The sequence below is a fragment of the Sander lucioperca genome, chromosome 18 (genome assembly GCF_008315115.2).
Source record: "Sander lucioperca isolate FBNREF2018 chromosome 18, SLUC_FBN_1.2, whole genome shotgun sequence".
In the NCBI taxonomy this organism is placed as follows: domain Eukaryota; kingdom Metazoa; phylum Chordata; class Actinopteri; order Perciformes; family Percidae; genus Sander; species Sander lucioperca.
The window spans coordinates 31,026,548-31,042,683 of record NC_050190.1 but is presented as its reverse complement, the minus strand read 5'-3'; the positions used below and the strand labels follow the sequence as shown (position 1 = coordinate 31,042,683).

The 16,136-nt window shown below is 42.6% G+C and overlaps 1 protein-coding gene across 3 annotated transcripts in view; it reads right to left on the bottom strand.

Annotated features, from left to right (window-relative positions):
- Window positions 1-13,287: 13,287 nt before the first annotated feature.
- Window positions 13,288-16,136, bottom strand: part of LOC116065702 (peroxidasin) — a 70,346-nt gene continuing 67,497 nt past the window's right edge. For all 3 annotated transcript variants that reach the window (XM_035994588.1, XM_031321277.2, XM_031321278.2), the window contains one exon: window positions 13,288-16,008. In XM_035994588.1, the coding sequence (XP_035850481.1) occupies window positions 15,865-16,008 (144 nt within the window). In that variant the 3' untranslated portion in view covers window positions 13,288-15,864. The remainder of the gene's footprint in view (window positions 16,009-16,136) is intronic.

Here is a 16,136-nt window from a genome sequence, read left to right as displayed (position 1 = left end):
CATTTTGTAACAGTCATTCTGAAATTGAATTGAAAATTTGTCTCAAAAAGCACTGCAGATAGAACTTAATTTTACACTTTTGATATAACCTTTTAATCATTACATAATAATGCTGTAAAATGTGAAATTCTGTATATATAACCAATATGTATGATAATGTGATATTTGAACCAGACTGTATAATAATTAATTTCTTCCTTATCCCCAAATAACTATCTTCTAATTTAAAACCTTTTTGGTCATAAGTAATGCATAATATGTTATCAGTAATAAGTAATTACTAAATATCAAATCATTAATTTTTACACAGACAATTACAAAGTCCTAAATAGCATACTTGAATACTTGATAACTATGGCACAGAGGCAAGACACAGAATTCAAAATCCATCTCCCTGTACCCATGAACGTGGTTTCCTGTATTTAGTTCAGAGTTTACGACATTTCTGACGTAAATTACACCATACGTTTTCTAGAGTGTAGGGTAAAAGCTTCAGAGAGTTGTAAGCAGAAGCTGTCAAGGTGTGAGGGGACTGCCTTACCTTCTGAGGCACAGACCACAGATAGAAATGTCATAGAGGTCATAATAGAGTCCAATTAAGTGCACATACCCGGCTGCGTGGATTTTTCTGTCTTTACACCAGAAAGGTGTCTGACGCGGCGCTGCTGCTGCTAGCCTTGTCTGTACACATGTATGTTTCCCATTGATAAAATGAAATACCATGTTAAACATAAATATATACTGATTTGATTACAGCAAAGACAACGTCGGCAGTATTGACGGCAAAGTAGGCTACAGAATATTTTGTTCGTATTGACAGGTGCAATATTAGAAAATCGATTTTTTTAAATTACATTTATATCTGCATTTAGCCTATATCAAAACCTAGAGACTTTCAAACATCAACATGTCATTTATTAATATGTATGTGTGCAAGCTCTAACCTGTTAACATGGGAGCCGGAATAAAAATGGACACGCCATGCAGCGGACACGCTCACACCACGCAGGCAGTGTGTAGCCGGCCTAAAAGAGTCATTGATGCTGTTTTATCTCTGATGAGTTACAGATAACAGCATTGTTCACAACTGCCTAGAGTATTTACTGACAAAAAGCAAAAAAGAAATGCTAAAATATTGACCAGTGTGTGTGGATGTTTAATGATGGCTCTTTTCTGTTATCTTGAACCACCATCTTGCATTGTCCACACTTTCATTACTGGTCAGGGTTTCCCGCAGAAAATGTGTTAGTTAAGGTGGTAGGTTTGCCATCTGACACTAAATATCAAATTTTAATATATAATTAATACATCTCTGTAGTGCAGTACACACGCACTACACACTGTAGTGTGTAGTGCAGACTCTGTACTACACACTACACTGAATATTACATTTAAATAATAATAAATAACCAGCTTTTCAAAATAACAGCTGCAATGGGCAATTTTAAGCTCATTAAACTATTTTCAAAAAAAGTGCTGCAACACTTTTACTGACATTGCTTCCATTATCCTCCGTGACACGCTCTCTTCCACTTTGCCCAACAACTCTTCTCCAAAACAAACAGCTCTGAGATAACAGAGCTCAGCCCATAGCTTCACGTGCGTGTGAATGAAAGAAATGAAAGTATGCGTGAAATAAAAACAGGACACGTCATTTCACTGTGTGTAACTACGCTAACTAACCGTGTGTTGTGAACCGCGTGTAGTGATTAAAAACAAACGGACAGCTGTGGGGCGGGACGTTGAGAATCCACGCGCGAGAGGTGGTTCTAGTCACTTCGTCATGTTTTCACTTCGTTGAAACAAGAGAAGAAAGCCTCACTGATGTGAACAACAGGACAGAGATACATATATAAATGTTCTCTGCCCACCTTATGCCAACACTCCGGTAAGTCCATCCGGACATTTTCATTTTTTTTTTTTTAACTTTCAAAAAATTAACAATACTTTGGTGGCCCCCCTGCAGTGACTCTGAGGACCCCCTAGGGGTCCCGGACCCCCTGTTGAAGACCTCCGCTTTAAAGAAAAGAGACTCCGAGCAAAGACCACAAGCCCCAGGTAGGCTAAACCCAAGGCCTAACACCAGGCCTAATGCCACGCCAGGCCTAACATCAGGCCAAATGCCAGGCCTAATGCCAGGCCAAACGCCAGTCCTAATGCCACGCCAGGCCTAATGCCAGTCCTAATGCCACGCCAAATGCCAGGCCAAATGCCAGGCCTAATGCCACGTCAGGCCTAACACCAGTCCTAATGCCACGCCAGGCCTAATTCCAGGCCTAATTCCAGGCCAAACGGCAGTCCTAATGCCACGCCAGGCCTAATTCCAGGCCTAATTCCAGGCCAAACGGCAGTCCTAATGCCACGCCAGGCCTAATGCCACGCCTAACGCTAGTCCTAATGCCACGCCAGGCCTAATGCCACGCCTAACGCTAGTCCTAATGCCACGCCAGGCCTAATGCCACGCCTAACGCCAGTCCTAATGCCATGCCAGGCCTAATGCCACGCCAAATGCCAGGCCTAATGCCACGCCTAACGCTAGTCCTAATGCCACACCAGGCCTAATGCCACGCCTAACGCCAGTCCTAATGTCATGCCAGGCCTAATGCCAAGGCAGTCCTAACGCCAGTCCTAACGTAAGGCCTAACGCCTGGCCTAACGCCATGGCTTAACGCCAGGCCTAATGCAGGCCTAATGCTGATGTGAAAAGTTTCACGTAACAATAAATTATCACATTGTTAGGTGAAACTTTTCATGTTATAATGTGATGATTTATAGTGTTGTAACATGTAACGTTTCACGTGATAATGTATCTTGTTAGAACATGAAACTTCTGTTTGAATGAAGACACGGTGTGCGGACAGATAAATTGCGAAATACGGCTTCTACTTCATGCTTGGGCTGAGAATCATTCTTCCTTCTGTACAGCCCAATCCATTTCACAATCCTTCTTAGCGTACGCATTCTAATAACATCATCCACCGTTCTCAATAGCAGAAGAATCTCGCCATGTCTCAGCCCAAGCATGAAGTAGAGCTTAATCCAAACGTGTGTTTTGAATATATCTTGTTAAAATGTGAAAAAACTCATTATTACAATTGACTTATGTAATAACGTGATACTGATATGTTTTTCTTTTTCGGGCATGGCAGAAATATGCTTCCATAGTACTATACAGAAGTACTAATTGGAGTGATGATGTCACTGTCAAGCCACAATTACGCATGGCAGATCTGCTGGTTACATTTTGTGCTACCAGCATCAGACTGTTGCGAAATACGTTAACCACAGAACCCCCGGGCATATGCGCACATCAAACATGTTGTGTAAAAAAACAGTCCACACAGTTCCAAGAACAATTGTGAATCACTTAGGTCCCTGCCAGTCTTTCACCCGGTGTCTCCATCCTGCGGGCCTCATCTCTTTTTAAACGAGGCTGGAGCTCCCCAGTTTTAATTATAGTACAGGTAGATGTGTGGCTGTGATGAGCAACATGATTCGATAGAGATTGTTTGGGTTAAAAACTAAAGTTTAAAAATAACTTCCAGCACCATTTCTCCTTTATCATCCACTGGATGTCCTCAGTAAGCTTTGTTGAGTTATTTTTTTTTTTTACACGATGGATGAAATTCTATCTTTTACCCTCTCGATGTTCCATGTGATTTTTTGTATGTAAAGAAGCCCTCACCAGTAGCTTGTTAGTTCTTTAGTTCACATCTCTTGACAACCCACCCACTCTGTTTGCTTGCCTTTTTGTTCTGCTGTGTTTGCCTTACAGCTTGTTCAATCCTGTAACTTCTGTGCTGGGGTTTCTCTGTTGGACAGTCTTCCTTTACTTTGGCTCCTTACCTGTTTGTTGCCACGCCACACATTAAATTACCCGTATATTACACACTGCCAGCTACTGACATATATACGCTTTACCTCATCATTATCTTTTGGGTTTGGTTGTTCCTTAGTCCCTTGTGCATTTTAAACATCTGTGACATTGCTAATTTTGAGCCAGCTGTTCACAGAGGTTAACTGTATGATATTCCAGAACTGACATTACACAATGTAAATCATTGAATCAAATTGATATTTTACCCAAGACCCATTTTAGACACATTTGAATGCCAGATGTGAACTGCAGTTAAACTCAGCTGGATCCAGGCACAGTCGGGAAACATCTGGACACAAGACTTCACGTCTGAGTAGGGCCTGACTGGGATAGGATAGGACCTGCTCACTAGGTGTCCTCAGTGAGTTGACTGTCTCTACACACCACCTGACCCCTAGTCTCTGGTGAGCCAAGACTTGCCTGTGCAGCTGTTCCTCATATGAACGTTTGCAGGAATAGTAGATATAGAAAAACATGTCAACTACATCTCCGCCTTTCTCACAGCACACTGCACAACTCAAAAATCCAGATGTCATAACATTTTTGCCATGCTGTATGTATTAAAATGCCAGCATATGTGGTGAAATAGTGTAGGAAAAGGTGTTATTGATAACATTAATGATGGTTCTTTTCCATTTAGGTGTCCCAGTAAAGTTGTAAGCATGCATAATATCAGAGTTGTGTGTCTCTCACACACACACACACACACACACACACACGCTAAATGTTGTTGGTTAGTGGGAACACAAAATGTTGCTATGAGAAAGGTATACTACAAATTGAGCAACAGTTTTCTTTCCCCCCACCCAGAAGATTTATTTCTGCAGTTTATGATTTTAGATTCTTGGTTTTGGCTTTGGCAAAAATTATTTTTTGGTTCTCAGAGAAAGAAGATCCTACACTGAACAGAAACCTGTCAGACACAGTGTACTTGTTTCGCAATGTTTTGTGGAGTATTATTCCTCCTCTGCCCAGTTGCTGTCACTAAAGAGATAACTCCTGATCCATCACCTGCTCACAAAGCTGCTCCTCATCAGCAATCAGTAACTGCTGCTCTCTGCTGGAAAGTTTACTGTATGTGCCCAGCCGTTGCTATCTGCCTTTTACCTGTTTACCTTTTGCTGATCCAACCTGCTTGCCGGTTGTTGATTTAAAGTAAGGCACAGTCACACCTGTGCAAAATTAGCTTTGGCAATTATCCGCCTCCCGTTCACTTCCATTCCATGCAAATAAGGGGCGAATAAAACATTCACTTTTGGTGGCAAAGCAAATTTGCGCGTAGTTCAACTTTGGTAAACTTGACCGGTGGAGTCGCACCCTCAACTATAGACTGTAAAAAAAGATGTCCTCCCACTGTACTAAAGTGAAGCCAAAATATACCGGATACGAGCGCTACCATATTGTAATTTTGGAGTCTGTGCAGTAGTGATTGGGCAGTGAAGCCACGGTTTCCGAGTGAAAACGTCATCATTCACGTCCCTTCCTGTGAGAATCAGAGGTGGGAAACTGGGGCTAGATTTTACTAACCAAGTTTCCCAGTTGGTGACGCGTTGTTGACAACTGACGTTTGATGTAGGCGACTTTGGTTCACTGGACATATTTCAATGACAATAAACTGTTTATTGTGGACAAATGCCTCTGCTGAGAAACATACACAGACATAACATGTTTCAAATTATTCATAAATAGGCCCATGTATAAAAAAACAACACCTTATCCGTGTCCTTTCCCATTCGTTGTCCTGCAGATAACACAAACAAACAGCTGTCCATGTGCTGTTTGTATGCTCGTATAAGAAAACAGCAGCAAATCTTTTGTTATTGTGGCCTCCATGTTTTCACACACCTGATGCTCTAGGCTACGGCCAACCGTTGGTGGCAGTCATGCAACAAGTTGTTATGCCAAACGCCAATATAACAGAAAAAGAAGAACACGCATCCCGGCCATGTGAACGCTGGCAGTCGGAAAAACAACGTAATCACGGGTTCGGTCCCTGTTATTCCCAGGTGGCATGAGCGCAGCACAAGTCCCGGCCATACACCCGTTCGACTAATCGCGAGTCAATCACAGCTTTCATCATCAATCATGACGTTTCACCCCGTTTTTTTTTGTTTTTTTTTATATCATCAAATTATCAATAAAAACCAACATTATCAATACTGACTTTACTGACAAACAGCTGGCTGCTGCAGCTGGAAACAGTGTTGATAAGAGCAGGGGGACTGAAAATACTACAAGCAAGTTGTGAGCCTTAAAACCAAAACAACGAGCTGCAAGATACTGAATGCTTCATAGAGCCGAGGGTAATGATTCTTTGTGAGTTCGTCACTAAGAGCGACACCTTTTACATTATACACTGTCATTTCATCCTTTTTGAGATAAAAATATTGATTAGTGCAGCTTTAAAGTTCTCCATCATAATAACACTACAGTCAAAGAATGGGAATTATGGCATTAGGTGATGTATGACCGTCCATTTATCTTCAGAGAAACAACACCTTGTAAAAGTCCATTTTACTGTGATGATTTAGAGACCCTGTAGCCTAAGGCTCATTCCAGATAACTCTCTTTAGTCTCACATGTTAGGGACAGGCTATAACAAGGTAGCACTGTGTGCTATCTTTGGCGCTGCAGAGGGGTTCTCCTTTGAGGATACGGTTTCTCAAAGCAGATCCATGACGCCTTCCATGAGGGGTCTGTTTTAAACCCCACTTTAATATGTTCATCTAAACATCTGGTATTTGATAATGTTACTCCTTTGACTCCTATACCACGATTAGCTTATGATTCATTGTCACAAGTGTCATCACAGCTTAAGGGTTTTATTGTAGCAGCCTGGTATATTGTCTCGGTAGACATGGTATAGTTGGTAATTCAGCCCGTGCAGGGATTACTGCGCTAAATGTCTTTTTGTTCATCTCTTTGTGTGCATACATTGTGAGTACGCGGTCACGGAAGGCTTGTATCATGTGGACGCGCCGACAGTTTTGTTGTCATTACTTAGAATTCCTCATGGGGGAGACAGAAACTATGCACTATAGCTTTAATTCTGATGAGGAAAACATCAGAGAAAAACGTATTTCATGCTAACATAACCATGCCACACTTCAGTCAATTACTCATTTGCTGCTTGGCTAGTCTATATCCACGACGTTCCACTTCCGGCATTGCTCCGGTGCCGCCAGAAATTCCACCGGATGCATGTCTTTTCGCCGATGTCCGTTTCCTCCCGCTTTCTTTGTGTTGGAATTCTAAACTCCGGTAGATTTCTGAGGACTATGGTTAACTGCTCCTCAGATCTCTGCAGGGTAAATCCAGACAGCTAGCTAGACTATCTGTCCAATCTGAGTTTTCTGTTGCACGACTAAAACTACTTTTGAACGTACACGTTCCACCAAAACAAGTTCCTTTACCGAGGTTATTTTGCAGCGGCACCGTGGCTCCGTCCGGTGCTTAGCACCGCCCAAGACGTTTGTGATTGGTTTAAAGAAATGCCAATAAACCAGAGCACTTTTTCTCCCATCCCGGAATGCTGTGTGGACTAGCCAGACCCTCCTGCGCAGGAAGGAAGCAAGAAGGAAGGTCTGGCAAAGCGAGACTACTGTTTGGCCAACAGACTACTACTACCACTGCTACTACTACTACTACTGCTAATTGTGGAAATGCCTGGTTGGAAATGCTACATGTTTGCTTGACACGTATTCAGATATGACAGCAATGAAGACATTTGAGCATTAAGAACTCAAAAACAAATGTCCTGAAATACCTAGCTATATATTTAATGTGAGCATTGAGGTAACATGAGCTACTACAGCCATACAACAGGAGCACAAAGCAGCCCTCAAAGGTTATATTTTGTATATCGAATATCACAACAGAAAGGAGTTCCCCTTTGTTTTGTGCCTGATATCAATCCGACACCGTTTACAGTGTTTGGCTCACAGCTGGAGTTGTGGCTCGTTCCTCCGAAAAGATGTGTCATATTAGGTGAATTCCCCCGATAAAAACCTTTGTGTACATGTTTTGATTTAGCTGTGTATCCAAAGCATCCAATACTCTCTCGGCGGTTTTGGTAATTTAATGCACTTTTCACACACCTCAAACTAAAATTCCCCCACGTCTGGGAGGAAAATGCCAGCCAAGTTCATTTCTCTTGTCCAGGCTATCTTTCATTCAGGAAAGTGTTGATGTTTTGCAGACAGACAGTTCATTTGGCACCGCAGTGGGTGTGTATGTGCTTGTGTGCGCGTGAACACACATTCCTTCAGTGTGTCAGGTTGGCCTCCCCCATTAGCTAGCCGATTTCAGGTCTAGAGGAGATCTGATTAGGGGTCCTAGCAGCGAGGGGATTATCACGCTGGGTCAGACTGTACACTGCTGGTGTCCACTGAGGAATGCAGGCAAATCAACCAGTTAGCTTATCAGTCAGCCGGTCACGCACTGAGTCATCCTATCTGCCAGTCAGTCATCTGCCAGCGAGGCGCTCAGCCAGTCCTCACATCAGATTAGCTTGGCTTTCTAATCAGCAACAATTACTTTGTAGGAACTGTATGTTTTTTCTCAACTCCCTGTCCAGCTCACGCACATAGACACGCACAGGTTCAACATAATCATATCTATGCTGGATGACGTAGAAGATAACTTACCTCCTCTTTATCTGCTGACCTGTTTTGTCTATATTTTCTGTTTAGGCAATTACAGTTAATAGACCTGAGAAAGGAGTTTGGTATTTTCATACGGGGGAGAAAGAAAAACCCCAGGGGGGAGAAGGGTCAAATGTAGCACTCTATTTGGCGCCGAGTTACAGCCGTAAATCGAATTAGTGTAACTTAAACGCTGGGAATTGGAAACAACAAAAGCTGAGAATGACATCAGGGACTGAACACACACACACACACACACACACACTAATGAACCAACCATGAGGCAGATATTGTAGCCAAATGTACATGTGTACACCTATAAGGAATCAAAAATATCAATCATAGCAAGGTGCCAATGGTATCAATTCATCTAAAAAGGCAATTCCAAAACCTTGTTAGTGACTCCTTCAGGATACAGGCCATAATACCAAAGCAAGAATTGTACTTTATTTGTAAGAGCTTAATATGCTGTTGGGACAATGGAAGAGTGAAAGCACATGCTACCTGAGCAGAAGCATTTCTGGGCCCAGTAAAGTGCCCACCATATTGTTCCTTGGAATACGAGGGTTCTAAGGACTTACACAGAAATTAAACACGGTGACTTGGAAAAGCTGCATCTAGAAATGCTAAGTCTTGCTCATGGGGCTTTTACACCGCTGCACGGTAACCCGGTATTGGAGACGGCAGAGGGGAAGCGGTTTTGATCCCGGCAGAAGGGTTATAGTGTGGTTGCCGCCCATGTGAATGTGCACAGATTTTGCTCAGAGTTCACTGTGCTGAACTTCTGGCGGTAACCGCCTGGCTTCAACAGCAGCTGCTTTTCAATTAAATTTTATTATAGCCCAATATTACAGATTTGCCTCAGAGGGCTTTAGAATCTGTACAGAATACGAAACCCTCTGTCCTTTAAACCCTCGCATCTGACAAGAAAATACTCCCCAAAAAAAACCCTTTTACCAGAGAAAACATGGTAAAAACCTCAGGCAGAGCAGCTGAGGATGGCTCTCGCTCCATGGATGAACAGTATACATAGTATTAAAACAGTATACAGCATTAAAAATGCTTTGCTTTTTTGGAAACGCTCTTGCAGGTTGCCGTGCGGCAGCTTTAGACTTGCGGAGGAGGGTCTGGCTAGTCCACACAGCATTCCGGGATGGGAGAAAAAGTGCTCTGGTTTATTGGCATTTCTTTAAACCAATCACAATCGTCTTGGGCGGCGCTAAGCACCGGAAGGAGCCACGGTGCCGCTGCAAAATAGCCTCGGTGAAGGAACTTGTTTTGGTGGAACGTGTGTACGTTCAAAAGTAGTTTTAGTCGTGCAACAGAAAACTCAGATTGGACAGATAGTCTAGCTAGCTGTCTGGATTTACCCTGCAGAGATCTGAGGAGCAGTTAACCATAGTCCTCAGAAATCAACCGGAGTTTAAAATTCCAACACAAAGAAAGCAGAAGGTACCGGACATCTGGACAAAAACAGTGAAATCTGGCGGCACCGGAGCAATCCCGGGAATGGAACGTCGTGGATATAGACTACCTTTTCGCTAAAAAAAGCTGCCCGATGCTGCTGGAAATGAGGTTGATGAGAGCGGTGAGAGTGAACCAAGACCGTGCATTTGTGGCCAGAAAACCCAAACAATGAGCGAAAAGGGGCAGGTGCCTGGTGACCCCCTGCAAGAGTCAGAAGGTGGTAGGTATTTGTGAGTATATTGTATTAGAAATACAAGGGGGAAAAAAGGGAATGGCATTCCCATTCCCTTTTCGATTTTGGACAATCATTGTGCCTTCCTCTTGTGCCACCATCAGGACAAACTTCACATTCAAGCTCCACTATCTCTATCCCATCAATGACACAAAGTAAGGATAGTGTCATTCAAAATAAGTAAAACATGAGTTTGCCAGTGGACTGCATCCCTTGTGATTCCAAGCAGGTAAGACAGTCACCTTCTCAAGCTGTTTTACAATTTTTCTCAATTGCTAAAACACAATTTCTGAAACCTCGCTCCATTTTCTGAAAACATTAAACACAAAACCTCATCTTCAAGCACTATTTACAAAACCTCTGACTCCTCTCGCATAATGAAACTTTCGCCTCAAAACAGTTTTACCTGTGTTCAAAATCAAACACTGCTCTCAAATCATAAACAAAGTGATCAAAAATATATACGCTATCAAGCAGTCAGTAAACAATACACCAACAAATAGAAAACGCATTGTTTCAAAACATAGTTCTCAGGGAGAAGTACATTTTTAATCTCAAAACAAATTTCATATTTTTCCATCATTGTCTTTTGATGAATGAAAACATGTTCTATCATAGTAGCTCAAAATTGATCAGAAATTACTACTCTGCTTTGCTCTTTGCAATTGTTCTTCCTCCTCCTTGTACGCCTATTTTTACAGTAGGCTACTGTACCCTGCATCTCACTCCTTTGTCTCTGTGATACTGTAATTCTTGTTCTTTGTTGATATAAACCTGCAACCAGTCAAAATCTATTGAGCAGTCAGTACTGTTAACAAATGGAAAGCACAATGTTCAGGGCCATACAATTTGTTCATTGTACAGTATACAGCCTACAATGCACTGTACTACAGTATACAATACTAAAAGGGGCAAAAATCCTCTACATCCTCCTCTTCCTCTTTCTTGCCCTCCTCCTCCTCCTCGTCGCCCACCTCACATCCACACTCGTCCTCTTCCTCTCACATCGTTTCTTCTATCCATTCTCCGACTTTCTCCTTCCCACCTTCAACAACCCGTTTGCTCTCTGAACTGGCTTATATTGGTTGTGTCACATCATTTGAAACAAGTGAAATCAATTTTGAGTGGTTGTGTTCAGTCAATGACATGTGTTCTCCATTTGTATTTGATTCTTGCTACTTGTGTTTACCAGTATGGATGACATGTGCATTAGACAGAATGTGTTTAGAGATTTGCTGAAAAGTCTAAGTGAGATCTGCAAATTGTGTTTTACCATGTGAAATGGTTTAAGGTATTGACAACAGACTGCACAATTAGCTAAATGAGTTCAGGCAACTGAGAACTTTGTTCAGCCAATGGGTTTTAGTGTTTTAGCAATTGAGAAGAACTGTAAAAATACAGTAACTGCCCGTGGAAACACCTGCAGAATTAACTCAGTGGGCTCGTGTGTCAGGGCCAAAAACACTAGCGGGAAGCCATCTCATGACATTTCCACACGCCTAGAGGTGACAAGCCATCACAGCAGTCCTTTGAGTCCCAGGATGCAAAAGCTATTTCCCCCCAGCGGGACATCACTTCTCTCTCTTTCATCCAGCTCGCTCTGGAAATGAGAATGACGTTCCACTAGCGAGGGGAAAGAATTCCCCACCTTGGCAAGTGAGAGGTACAACACGGAGAGCCAATTGCCTAAATGAAATTCCAGTATGCTACATGATGAGTGGGGAGTGAGAGGCTTGCTTGGTAGCCAGGCTTGTGCAGCTGCAGGCTTGTGTCCTGTCCAAACCCTAAATGCCACAATCCTTTGCCTCTTTTCTGTACATGGCTTTAAGATCTGAAAAGTACTGGATGGAGATTCAGATCTAAGCTTTCGTCTCAGTTGAATATATCTGATTGTGTCTGGTACGGGTTTTTTTGACGGGCGTTTGCGTGTCGTAATGTCTGCCTACATCTAGCTCTAGACGAGTACAGCATTTTCTTGCTTAAATAATCAGATTGTCCATCTCTCTCCAAGTTAACTGAGCAGGTTCCATTCAAAAAACAGCCTGGAAGGGAAACTCTGCAGCAGATATGAGAATAACCCAGAGAAAGTAAGGTCCCTTGTTGTCAGGGTGATAATGACTTTTCCTGCCTGGCGAGAAGATGAAGGCGCTTTTATCTGTGCAGCAACTGGAAACCTCATTTCCTGGTCCAGTTTTCTTTCCAGAGCCTCGGTCCACTCACTGTCCTGGCTGCCAGTGCTGAGTCTACAGGGAGAAGTATAGAGGACTAAGGAAGGGACACAGAGGAGAGAAAGTAAGGGGATGGTGGAAGCAGAGATAAAGGGGAAGCTTGTTATTTTTGAGACAGTCTCTGAATCAGAACTGATCAACACAAAAGCAACTAATTCCAGAGGACAGGTATAAAAACCATGTGGGTCTAGAGACAATGTCGTGACCAACAGTCTAAACTTGCAACTTACCTTGCCATTATCTTTCCGCAAACACTTCACAGCTGCTTCCTGTTTGGATGCACTTGCTTTAGATAGTGTTGTCTCTCATGCCAAACACATACAAAGTAGAATAAGTCTAAGAGGCTACAGCCATGCTAGTGGCTCTGTGAGACTGTCAGCATGCTAACATGCTCATAATGACAACACTTACGTGCTAATGTTAAGCTGGTATGTTTACCAATGTCACCTTAGTAGTTTAGTGCACTAGCATTTGCTAATTAGACCTAAATCCAGTGCACTTTAGGGAAGTGCAGGAAGTACTAAGAAAGAAAATCAAGTCCAATACAAAATACTTGATTAGCGCTATAGACTTCATGAAGTGCCCATGTTAACGACCAGGACGCTAAAGCAGAGAGCCAAAAAACGAAACTGCATGGGTTTTTAGATAGATCTGCTGTTGAGTACAACACATTGTATTGTTATATAAGCAAAATCAAAATCCCCAAATGTTTGAGCATTGTCAGAGCATCAATGAGCTGATGGCAGGTCACATGGTTTAGATTGATCTCATCTGTTGTTCAATATAACTGCTAGCGCCAAGCACAGGAGCTGAAAAAGAACAGGCACCGACATGTATGACTATATTTCAAATGTGGCTTACTTATTTATTACTACTGTCAAGAGGCATACATTACAGTGCAAACCATTCTTTGGCAAACGTACAATACAAATGTCATGATGATAGGTACTATTATATCCACATTGACCACTGGTTAAGGGACAGTGTAGGTAAAGCATGTTCAGTCTAGCAGAGCAGTGCATTCCATTAACACTTGGGAGCTGGGAGGTTTTTGGGTGGAAATAAAAAGAAGAGGGAACTATGGTGAAAATAGAAAATAAAAATGAAATAATAATACAACAGATATATGAATATGAAGACTGGTAACGAAGAGAGCTCACAGTGCTTTGACAGCCAAACCTTGGGACACTTTCAAAATTCATTTAGCCTGTTAATGAGGCCGAGACACACACGGACACATTCATACACGTTTATGAAAACATATCAAAATACTTAATTCATTGAAACGCACACAAATTGGAGCACATGAAAAGGATGTGTACATATAGGTACTGTTGGAAGAGCCACAATCAGAAAGTAATGGAGAGGAGAAAAATACAGTTTGAAACGGCTGTAAACACACAGTTTAACGTACAAACCTGTCCAGTATATTTAAACATATGATATGATACCAATTTACCAGTGCCACTGCCAGTCCAGTAATCCATCTGGAATCCTGGATGGAATATTCCGGAGAGTATTATTTCTGTTTAGTGACAGATGCTTGCTCAGGATGTTACCACAAAGAAAACAATGGAAAGGAACACTGCAGCTGCAGCCACTTCGCCATAATTAGGAGCGAAGCAAAACAGGAAAACAAAACGTGACTTATGTTACTCTAGGTGAGCCAGTGCGTGGCGTACAATGGGTGGTCTAAGCACAGTATATGTTTAGAGCCAGCTGACAGGGCTCAGTGGAATAAATCTCACACTAGCAAGATGGTGGAGACTTGTTTTGATTGACATTGTATCCCAATCATCAGCACTCCTCCCCCAACATAACCCTTGCTTCCCCTCTAATATGGCTTCCATTACAGCGGAATGAGGGTCAGAGTGCTAGAGAAGCCTGCGCTCCACACATGCTCTGCTGATTGACGTCACCCCGGTCTCAAAATCTTCAACATGGCAAAGAAACATGAGCAGGACCAGCTTTCCTAACCTATATCAACACTAAAGACGGTCCTCACAGGGGGAAATATCCAAACACTGAACACACATGAGAAAGTAAAAAAAACTTAAAGAGGGAAAAGCTGGAGTCAAAGTGATGCTTGACAAAGGAATGCATGCAAGCGTGTCCTTGTCTAAACTGGAGTTAGAGAGCTGCAGGTCCACCACAGCAGAGAAGAACAGTTATGGTAGCAGTCTTTCAATGTTGTGGTCTGTGGACTAAAGACTATACATGAAGAAAAAAGATCTGAACAGGCCAGAAGGAGAATACTGCTGTGGTAGAGATAGCAGTACCAAAGGCTAAATCCTGACCTCATGACAACATTCATACATAGTTTCATAGATGGACATATGCTATTTATGTCATTTTTGAAGTAACTAAATCATACATTTGGCTTAAGGAGACCAAGGAAAATACTGGGACAAAGTTCACAACATTACAGTGGTAAAAATGGATATTCTTTCACTGCTTTCTGAAAGCAAAAATGTAACTTGGGAAGAAGCACAACAGTGCAAGAGCTGGTTTGAGTGTCCTGCAATGGGGAGTGCTACACGGCTCCACCTCACTCAAGTTCAGGACAGGCCAGCAGAAACAATAAGTAAGTCAACTAACAAGTTGTCCATGGGAAGAAGAGCAGTAATCAGTAGACATCTCTTTTGCATTACAAACATGTTCCTAGGGCTTCACATTATCTTCATACGTAAGCATGTTTACACAAAAAGGGAGGGAAAAAAACCAAAATCTATTCATACACTCTTTTAGTTTAAATAAAACACTTCTCTCAATTGTGATTTATCATAAAAAGACATATACAGAGTGTATATAGGTTGCTTTGCATACAAAAGACAATACTTTGAAGGTTTGTATTTAGTGATTAAATCATTAATAAAAAAGGGGGGCAAATAGCACCGTTTTTTCTGCATCTCTAACCTGAGAAAATTTTGTGAGACAAAATGGCTGCCGCTTTTAAAACTACTTCCCTTTCCTGCTTGTCAACGGCGAGTGGCCCTGCGTTTTGTCACCAACACAGTGGCTGTTTGTTACATGTGAGAAGCCTCAGTGGACTCCACCAAGGAGAAGAGGTTTGTCCATCGTGTTTACAATCCACCCATTCATCCATCCATCCCCCCTTCGGTTCAGAAATGAATCCATTTAGTGATCGCTGGCTGGTCGCCAGAGGACTTCAAACCAAGCCTCAGGCTGCTGGCCCTGGTGGGGGCAACAATCCACAATTGAAATCACCCCCCTCCCTCAATCAACGAAAAAAAGAATACAAAATGAAACGGAACAAAAACTGAGGCTATTGGGTCTATTGGGGCTAATGGCGGCGGTTGATGACACACATTCATGAGTCCCATCCTCTCTCTGGATGTCTGTGTGACTCTCAGACTTTCAGCCACTAGAGTGTATTTGTCGGGGGGGTCCTGAGGGTTATTCGTGGCGGGTGTCTGATTTTTGCCGCTTCTCAACATCTGCCTGTTCTAGGCACACCGGGCAGCAGGCGCCTTTTAGCTTGACAGGTTGTTTGCACTCAGCTGGAGGGCAAGCCTCCACATAGCAGGTCACCTGGGTGTCCTGCAGGGGGAGGGGGGGGGGGGGGCAAAGAAGGGGCAACAGGTCAGTTATCCTATTAGATTAGACTGGATGGAATGTTTGTGATCTGGCCAGCTGCAGAACAGATATCACGAAACAGGAAGTACAAA